A 10098-nucleotide genomic window follows, 5' to 3' on the forward strand; every position below is an offset into this window, starting at 1 on the left:
CCTTTGGCAGAACACCATTAAAACATTCTGAAAATGGTTTGAAATATGCTCTCATTCGCCAGTCCCAGAGTTGCCCTGTTCTACGGCCATGAAATGCCTGGGTAAACAGGAATGTTTTCAAAAATTTCTCCTGAAAATCAGTTAATGATGGAGACAGACGCACCTCACAGTGAATAAGTTATTGTGCTCTGAAGAATGCTCTGTAAGCTCCTTTCCTCTTAAGTGGAGGGCACTGACAACAATGACCAGTGCTGCACTTTTGTAATTTTACACTCAAACGGGGGTCATCATCCTGGCACCCACATGTGTCAATATGCCTAGCAGTACCTCCTAAGTCACCCAGAAAAGATCTCAGTAAATATCCACTTGAAAATCCACATTAGATTGTTTGTTGTCCCTGCTGAGTTTCTGTTTGCACTGACTTGGCCTCTCTTACATTGAACGCCCCCCTTTAAGCATGCAGACATTTCGTTGGATGCCAGGATTGGGCACCCATCCTCCCATTGTGAACAGAGGAGAGGTACACAGAGATTCGCCCTGTGAGCAAGTGGAGGTGTCCGATGCAGGTGCCTTTTTTCCATTGATGGAGGGCATGCCAGCACCATTTTGTGATCCTGTCATTTTTAGATATGGCAGCCATTTTGTTTTATACCTCACGCTCATGGCAGCAATTTTATGATTGGCATCCACAGATGCTTTCTGAAAATTACAGATGTTCAGACTGGCAACACCCACTCGAGACTTAATGGCCTTTTTGTGGGGAGGGGGAGCACTATTTCAACATGTAATAAGTCAGGCTTTCCCTGACCCGTAAAACTGAACCCTGTTATTACTAGATTTCTGTTTTTCTCTCTGCTTTTTTGCTACCGTTTTACCCTGTTAATGTTTGTTGTTCCATACACTGCCAGTATATTTAAATGTTAAGCAGTTTGGAAATGCTTTTAAATAAATAAATTGGGGGGGAAGTCACTTTGATGTCTGGATGTGAACATTCAGTTGTCTGGCAGTCATTCTGTCTTTCTCTCTCACACACAATTAAACCATCAGGAAATGAAAGTGATTCTCCACACACACACACACACACACACACACACCTCTTTTGTCAAACGGCATCATTATGAGTGGCCTGTCTCGCTCAGTCTTCAGTAAGTGGAGTCACTAATAATTAAGAAGCCGTCGCAATAAAAGCGAGCTCGTTAGGGGAGTTGACAGTGTTATTGGGAACCTGAAGGAAATGTGGCATTTGGCAAAAATTGAATTGGACGTTAGATTGGCAGCAAGCAAAGTGTTGACTGAGATCAGCTTTATGGCACATATGAGTCCAGCCGTGGTGTTTTTAGCTGCAATGGCTTCTGTGTTGTTTCCAGGCTCAGTTCAAAGAGCCCGTTACTACCTATAAGCCCTAAATTAGGGTTGCCATATTTCAAGAGGTGAAGATCCAGACACAAAAGTTGTTGAGCTTTTTTTAAGGCAAAATTGGAGCTTTTTAAAAAATAATAATTTTTATTAGTTTTCAATTAGAATCCAATAATAGCCTCTATATAAGAATACCAATTTATAATACAATTAATAATACCAAGCCTTCAAATACTGAATTATATAATTGAGGTGGCCCTCCACATCCTAGAATTAACGGTTTGATGGTTTTCTTTATTTCTGCGTTCCAAAATACGGTAGTATTCATTTCAATTACATTCCAGTCGTTATCATAATCTCTTATACAACAACTGCAATATTAATAACTTCACCAAAGTACACCAAAATCTACACTACTGACATGGGTTGCAATGCATCCGGATTTCAGCAATTTTTGCCTAGACACCGTTTCCTGGGAAATTCCTGATGTAAGGCAACCCTACCTAAATGACTTGGATTAGGCAGGACTGCCTCCCTTCATTAATCCCAGTCTTAAACCAAGGCTCCATCTGCACCATACATTTAAAGTACTGTTGTCCCACTTCAAATTGTGTGGCTTCACCCAAAAAATCCTGGGAATTGTAATATGTTGAGGCTGCTGAGGCCCCTATTCCCCTTCACAGAGTTCACTGGTTTAACCCCTCTGGGAATTGTAGCTCTGTGAGGGGAATAGAGGTGTCTTTTAGCAACTCTCCTACTTTTGATTGGTGGTGGCTCTCCAGGGCAATAATCTCTCCCCATCATAGCTGTGCTCCAGGGTGTGTCCTTGGGGTTGGGGCTTTTGGTCCAAAGAGGTAAAAGCCTTTTGCTGAAACATTTCATCTAGAACAGGCATAGGCAAACTCCGGCCCTCCAGATGTTTGGGACTACAATTCCCATCATCCCTGACAACTGGTCCTGTTAACTAGGGATGGTGGGAATTGTAGTCCCAAACATCTGGAGGGCCGGAGTTTGCCTATGACTATCTAGAAAGCCAGGTTCAAAGCTCAGCATAGTCCAAGCAAGCCAAGGTCAAGTTTGGGGAGCAAGGAGGGGAACTAGAGGAAGCAGAGACCTGTGTTGTTTTTATCAACTGGAAGCCTCAAGAGGGAGACCTCATATACTGTGGCTTCCTAGCTGCGGGTAGTAAAGGAGTTCTGGGGATTGCTTGCTCATGAGTTGCCAGACAATTGTAGGTCTGTACTCTTGCTAATGGAAACCCATTGCACAGCACAGTGGCCAATCCGTTGTGCAACAACGTCACCCAAATGCTTCCTATGTATTTTTGTTCATTCATTATTATTTTTTGTATACCGCTTTTCCGCACACACACAAAATGCTCAAAGCAGAGAACAGGCCTACGTTCCAAAAAAAACGCACAAAAACCATTCCATAATAACGTACCAAAACAATAGCAGATATAATAACCTGCAAAAGAAACTCACGTCAATACTGTGAATATAAGATTACCGTACTTAAGCAACATACAGCATCCAATAGCAAAACATAACAAGGGAGCCTCACAGTTTCACCTTGGTCCTAGAAACACCATTCCCATGGTGTATGTAAATTATTATGAACCATGTTATGATGTAGCTCACTGCCCATATCTCCCTTTTGTAGAAAAGACACTCTGTGTATTGTGATTTTTGGGGCTGAGGATGATGAATAGTGGCATACAACAGCTCTCCAATACAAGCTTCAAGAGCTATTGCCTTATTTGGTTTTTATTGATGAGATACAATATTAGGGGCTGATCTCCACTCATAATTCTTGTGGAACGGCATTCCTTTGGCACAAAACATTTTGCAAGTGGAGCAGGTATGCCACTAAGAGACTTGAACTTAGTTCTATATTGGATAGAACCCTCAATAATAACAAAAACAAGAAGAATGACCTTGCTGAACATCTGATAAAGGTACCGCTGCCTTCCAGCCTCATGGAAGAGCATAGGATTGAAATCGAGGCCAAGGAAATTTGTTACAGCCTTGCAGCCAAAAGCTTTTGTTTCGGGAGCTCAGCCTGTTTATGAGATGCTGCTGTTTTTCCCCCTTAATTCCCCATCTCGAGATGGCAATGCATCCCAAGCAATTTCTATTAAACCGAAATCAGTTTGCATTAGTAACAATTAACTGTAAAAAAGAAAGAAAGAGTGTATTCATGCTTAAATTACATGCCGTTTTTATTGGCACTCGTAAACAAAGCCGTAAGGATATTGCCTAAATTGACATAATGCATATTATCTTGTGCAACACTTCGCTCTGAATTAACGTATTCTTTTCAACCTTCCTTTGGTCAACAAATGAAATTAAGGGAATAATCTTACGTGTAAAAAAATTTAAAAGGCCTTAAAGTAAAGCCCTAAATCAGGGGTTGCCAGTTCAGCGCCTGCAGGAGCCAGCATAAATGCCAGTGACGCCTATGGTGCTCTCGAAAGGTTTCAGTAAATATCCCCTCAGAAATCTGCAATACATCACAGACTGTTTCCTCTTCCTGCCCAGTTTCTGGTTTCACTGCATATTGCCTCCTTAAGTATGACCATATTTCATGCCAGGATTGGATGCCCACAAAGGAGACTTTGTGGGACTGAATACAGCGGCCTTTTCCTCCATTGATGTGGGGCAGACCTGTACTATTTTGTGGTCCCATCCCGTTTCCTGCTTTTTTAGGTGTAGCAGCCATTCTGCCATGTCCCCACAAGCAGCTCTTTTTCGTTAGGCCATGCCCCCAGGGAAGCCGTTTTGTGACTGGCACCCACGTCACTTTCTCAGCATTGCAAATGTGTCCACCGACCCAGTAAGGCATAAGTCAGCTGCCTTAAATGGGATTTGGGGGGGGGGGGTATCATAAGATAACATCTCATTTGTGAATCTGGCTGATTATTAAGATTACGCTGGTCAACAACAAATTTGTTGTCTGCGTTTTTTTTCAGTTGATTTAGGACGAATCTGATGCGCTGAATCCAAAAATCACATTGGTTTTGCTCAATCAGGTCAGGTTTTTGAGCTATGGCCACATGTCATTTTTTATGTTTTTGTTCACATGTACGCTTGTGTGGAGCATTTTAGAAGAAGTTGGTGGGGGTAAAATGCCATGTCGAACAATTGTTTTGATTGGAAATGATTATTTTAATGACAAGAAGTATTCAGTTCCGATAGTTCTGGGTGATTATGTCAAAAAGGGATCAGTTTGAAGTCATAAAACCTCAAAATCTTCCATAAATTGGTGCGGCTGGGATCAACAGATAGAACCGGAGCAGCCTCAAGTATCCTGATCTTCAATCAGCACATTGTCCTGTAGCTCATTGTGATGAATTGCCAGTGCCTATCTTCGGAGAACTTCTGACATTAGTGACGAAGATGCCTCCAGTGTTGAAGGACATGAAGAAGAAGAAGTGGTTCTTCAAGATGATGCTCCACATCCATTTTCCCAAAAGGAGTTGAATGATCTAGTTCGCGACCTCAGCTTGTCAAAGGACTCTGCCGAACTGTTGGCATCCAGATTGAAGGAAAAAAACCTCCTCTCTGACAGTGCTCGCATCAGCTTCTTGCGCAACAGGCATCAAGAATACCTCTGTTTTTTCTCGGAAGAGAAGGACTTGGTGTACTGTGCAGATATTGCACAGCTTCTGCTCAAGCTTGGAGTGCCACAGTACGAACCCAAAGATTGGAGACTGTTCATTGACAGCAGCAAGCGATCACTGAAATGTGTTCTGCTACACAACGGCAACCAGTTTGCCTCTATACCCCTGGCTCACTCGAGTACACTGAAGGAGAACTATGAAGCGGTGAAGTATGTGCTGGAGAAACTTGGTTATGATCTGCATAAGTGGTTTATTTGTGTTGACCTGAAGATGGTGAACTTTTTGTTGGGACAACAGTCTGGCTTCACCAAGTACCCATGTTTTCTGTGCATGTGGGATAGTAGGGACCGTGCTCAGCATTACACGAAGAAGGACTGGCCTGTGCGGGAGGAATTGGTGCCTTGCAAAGAAAGGAACATCATCAACAACCCTCTGGGGACAGAGACAGCATACTCTTCCCACCGCTGCACATCAAGCTCGGCTTAATGAAGCAGTTCACCAAGGCTCTGGACAAGTATGGTGACTGCTTCACTTACTTGTGCCAGGCTTTTCAAGGATTGACCATGGAGAAGTTGAAAGCTGGCATCTTTGACGGTCCTCAGATCCGTCAGCTCATCAGAGATCCAGAGTTCGGAAACTCAATGAACGAAGTGGAACTGGAAGCGTGGAAGGCATTTGTTCTGGTAGTGAAGAACTTTCTTGGCAACAATAAGGCCAGAAACTATGCAGAACTTGCCAACAACATGCTGACTGCTTTCAGAAACCTGGGCTGCAACATGAGCGTCAAGATGCACTACCTATTTTCACATATGGACCGGTTTCCTGAGAAACTGGGTTCAATGAGTGTCGAGCAGGGGGAGAGATTCCATCAGGACATGAAAGAGATGGAGACCAGGTATCAGGGTTGCTGGGACGCAGTCATGATGGCTGACTACTGTTGGACTCTGAAGAGAGACCTCCGTGCCGCTGAGTATTCCAGGAGTTCCAAGAAACGGAAGTTCAAGCCCTGAAGTTTGAAAAATGGTGAAGCAACATGCAATTTACGTGTACTTACCTTTATCAATGCCCACCATTCAGTTTACAGTAAACCTGACCTGATGGAGAGAAACGGATGCCATTTCCTGATTCAGCAGTGCAAAAATACCCTAAATCAGTTGTAGAAATCTAGACAACATTCAAAAAGTAAAAAATGGTTGCCCAGTGTAATCTGTGAAGGCCCATCCCTTTAGAAACTTTACATGGAAAAGGAGGCTTTATAGTGGTTGCTTTGATACTGATTTTTTTGTAAGATCTAAACTCAAAACTTTGGAACTCCCTGACACTTGATAACACACACACCTTTTGGCGCCTGCTAAAAACATTTTTGTTTAGACACGCCTACCTAGATGTTTAGAAAGTTGATGTGAGGTTAGATCTGTTTTTAGTCTATTGTTGTTTTAACCTTTTGAGAAAGTCTTCAATTGTTATTCATTCTTCTTATCAATGATTTTATTGTTTCATCTTTGAGTAAACTGCTTTGATTTTTTTTCTCTTTACAATAAAGCAGTGTATATTTTTTTTAATGAGATAAATAGGTAAATAAATAAATACAACTTCTTATATTTTGCTTAATATTTTTTCTTGTGCTTCCCTCTATAATTGATGTTTCGAATTCTGTTGGTTCGTTGTTGTTGTTGTTTACTGGGTTTTTTCTCCCCCCTTTTAAACAGGTGTCAAAGCAGTGTTTTCCGGGCACTACCACCGAAATGCTGGCGGCTCCTACAAAAATATTGAAATGGTTATTTCGTCTGCCATAGGGTGCCAGCTAGGAGAAGACACCCATGGGCTAAGGGTGGTGGCTGTCACCCCCGAGAAGATTGTTCACAAATACTACAGTTTGAATGAACTGAGCAATCGAGAGGTCGAGAAAGACATCGCGGCTTTGCTTAACCAAAACTAGCCATTTCTTTCCTCTGCCACAATATTTTGGGGGGCAGCCCTCTCCAGCCCAGGGCGAGGTATCAGAACTGTGCATTGTGTGGTTTCCTTTGGTTTTGTTTTTTTAAAAGTTGGCCATAGCAAAGATTTCTCATCATAATCAGAAAGCACCTGAACGTCGCAAAGTCAAACAGGCAGTCAGAGGGATTATATTCACTTGTCAAGGGTGCGTATAAATTTAACTTGTGCTATAAAAGTAGTGACAGCGCTATTGATTTTGTAATTAAGGAGATATTCTGAGAATGCACTGTTCTTAGAATAAACCACTTTTATAGCAGCGCTTAAATGCACTCGCGAACAAACACACGGCACAACCGTCTACATGACAGCCCAATAAACAACAGGAGGCTGCAGGGAACCCAAATGCCACGTTAATGGAAGAATGAAAGGGGTTTGCCCTCAGTTCAAAGCAAATACTAGGTACATGTATGCAATTACAGGGCAGCTGTAAGAAGCTGGGAAATATTCTATACCTGTTTCTAATAAGGAAAGACACCTCTGACATGTGCAATTTGCCACAGGTCTATCATGCCTCACAAAGGCTCCATCTCTCCTATACGTTTATAGCAGCATCGGGCCACTTAGCAGTCATGGCTTGCCCCAAAGAATCCTGGGAGCTGTAGTTTGTTCAGGGTGCTGGGAGTTGTCAGGAGACACCCCCCCCCCCAATTCCTCTAACAGAGCTACAGTTCCCAGAGTTCTCTGGGAAGAGGGATTGGTTGTTAAACCACTCTGAGAATTGTATCTCCCTGCTAGGGAGGGGGTGTCTCCTCTAAGCACCCTTAACAAACTACAGTTCCCAGGATTCTTTGGGGGGAGCCATGACTGTTTAAAGTGGAACGGAGAGCAGGGTTGTCTCCGGGTGTGGAGGGGTTCCTGACCTAGTGCCCTTGGGTGGCTTTTTTTGACATCAGTGGGCTCACCCTGGTGGTTATAGCAGCAGCAACTTCCCACGCTTCCCCAGTGTACCATCACAGCAGTGGATTGTGGGCAATATAAAATGGTGGCTTGCTCAGGTGAGCTGCACCTGGGTGCCATATTCTGACCCCCAGGAGGGCATTTCCAGGATCCAGGGAATCACGTCTCAAGAGACAACGCTCCACAGCCTTCCATTTAAATGCTCACTTTATGGCATTTTTGCGTTGATCGCTTCAGTAGGCCCTGCACGTGTGTGCGCTGCTCAACTGTAGGCACGATTTGACACTGATTCACCACCCATGAATCAGTCCTCTGAAAGGAAATCATTTCGAGCTTGCCATTTCCACCTCACTACAAACAAACCTAAATCAGCGGTGAGCTAATTTAACTGTTTGCAGCTTCAGCCAAGAAATTCCAGGAATTGTCGTTTGGTGAGAGTACTTAGAATTCCATTAGAGAGCCCTAAGTCATTTTCAGAAATACAATTCATGGTGCTCTGCCCTTTAAACCAACAGAACAATCAGTTTAAACCATTTTTTATTTTATTTTTTGCTGGTTTCTCCTCCTCTTACACATTTTGATTTCTTAAAAGAATGAAATTGAACTCACACTCTGGGCTGGGGAGTATTTACTCAATGAAGTAATGGGGTTAATTGAGGTCTTTTGAGTCCAGGGTTATTTGTAGATGGCTTAATAATCCTACCAAACTGGTGTGTGTGGGTGTGTGGTTTTTTCCACTTTTATGGTTTAATAGGTTTCTCGTGTTCCTATCTGGGACCAGTCCACATTTTAAAGGATGGGTATATTCCTTATTAAGGAATATAATGTGTTGTGTCAGCACAAACCATGTGTCTTTTGGGGCTCCCAGGCTTTCCAAATGCGTGTATGTAGGGAATTCGCAGACAAACGGTATTACAAATTGGTGTGAAATCACTTTTCAGTGAATAACAAATCACCTTCCTGTGCTTTATAACAGCCTACATTTGGTGTGTGGTTATATAAGTGCGGTTATAAACCTGGGTGATATGTTAGCAAGCGAAATTGCAACATTAAAAAAAGATGTATTTTTGAAATGTATACACGGCTACTTCAAGTGATCATTCCAAACTAATTGTTCCATTTTAAATTAAATCCCTCAGAACACAAATTGAATAAATGGAGTCACTAGCTCCGCCCAGATGTTAAAGGCTTCCTAAATTGAAGGGAGAGTGGGATCTGTTCCTACAATCCTGTAATCAAGACCGGGTGTTCTCCATGGCGAAGATCTGCAGGAGTTTTGAAATGCGCAGGGAAGCAATTCTTGCTGCAGACCTTATCCACTGTGGAGCAGAGGATTTGTGGCCTTCCAGAGCTTGTTGGACTCTTATTCCCATCAGCCCCAGCCAGCTTGGCCAACAGTGACGAGTGAAGAGAGTTAGAGTTCAATGATGCCTGGAAGGCCCAAGGTTTCCTCCATGCTTGGTGGTCTTCAACTGGTGGGTTGGGACCCCATATTGGTTTGGGTCCTGATGGAAGGATGGGTTGAAACAGCCACATGATCAAGATAAAAATAGTGACGGGGAGGAGAGAGAATGGAGGGGATAAATGGTCCCCAAATACATATTTGGATTAAAAGTGTGTCCCAGGTCTGAAAAGTTTGAAGATCACTGGGATGTGGCAAAGGTGGTGGTATAACCCAGAAAATCCTTCCTCTCCCCACAGAAGAGTTTTAGCCACTCAAGTGGGGTACTGTTTGATCTTTTTTTAATGTGAATGATAAGAAATGTTCTTGTTTCTTTAGTTACTTTCCCCTTTTCAGGGGGATTTAGAATGGTTATGATTGTTTGCCTGTTGGCCTTAAACCTGTTTGACCCCCTGAATGGAAAACCAATAAAAAAAAATGAGGTGAGAAATCTCCTGACTTTGATCTCTTTCTATACAGGCACTCTTAAAAAGTAATAAAAATCTTCATTTGCAATATATGTGGTCTAGTCGGTATGATAAAAGTGCAAAGGCATAATGAGCGCTCTTGATTTACGAAGAGGGAACGTGTAAAAATTCTTTTGTAGTAAAAGGCGCCACACCCCTGGTGCATGAAAAACTGCCAGGTCTTACCAAAGGTCTTTTAGGATCCCAAATCACACCTAGAAGCTTCTAGAAAGTTCACGAGCAGGACACAATGCTACTGCCACCCACCGCTACACTCAAATAGAATCATAGAATCGGAAGGTACCCTAAGGGTCATC

The 10098-nt window shown here is 42.8% G+C and overlaps 1 protein-coding gene across 1 annotated transcript in view; it reads left to right on the plus strand.

The window, feature by feature from the left end:
* CPPED1 (calcineurin like phosphoesterase domain containing 1) overlaps positions 1–9765 on the plus strand; it is a 75429-nt gene extending 65664 nt beyond the window's left edge. The window contains exon 4 of the mRNA XM_083412576.1: positions 6688–9765. Within this exon, the coding sequence (XP_083268702.1) occupies positions 6688–6917 (230 nt within the window). The 3' untranslated portion in view covers positions 6918–9765. The remainder of the gene's footprint in view (positions 1–6687) is intronic.
* Positions 9766–10098: the final 333 nt, after the last annotated feature.

This window comes from Podarcis tiliguerta (genome assembly GCF_965153285.1).
Source record: "Podarcis tiliguerta genome assembly, chromosome: 14".
In the NCBI taxonomy this organism is placed as follows: domain Eukaryota; kingdom Metazoa; phylum Chordata; class Lepidosauria; order Squamata; family Lacertidae; genus Podarcis; species Podarcis tiliguerta.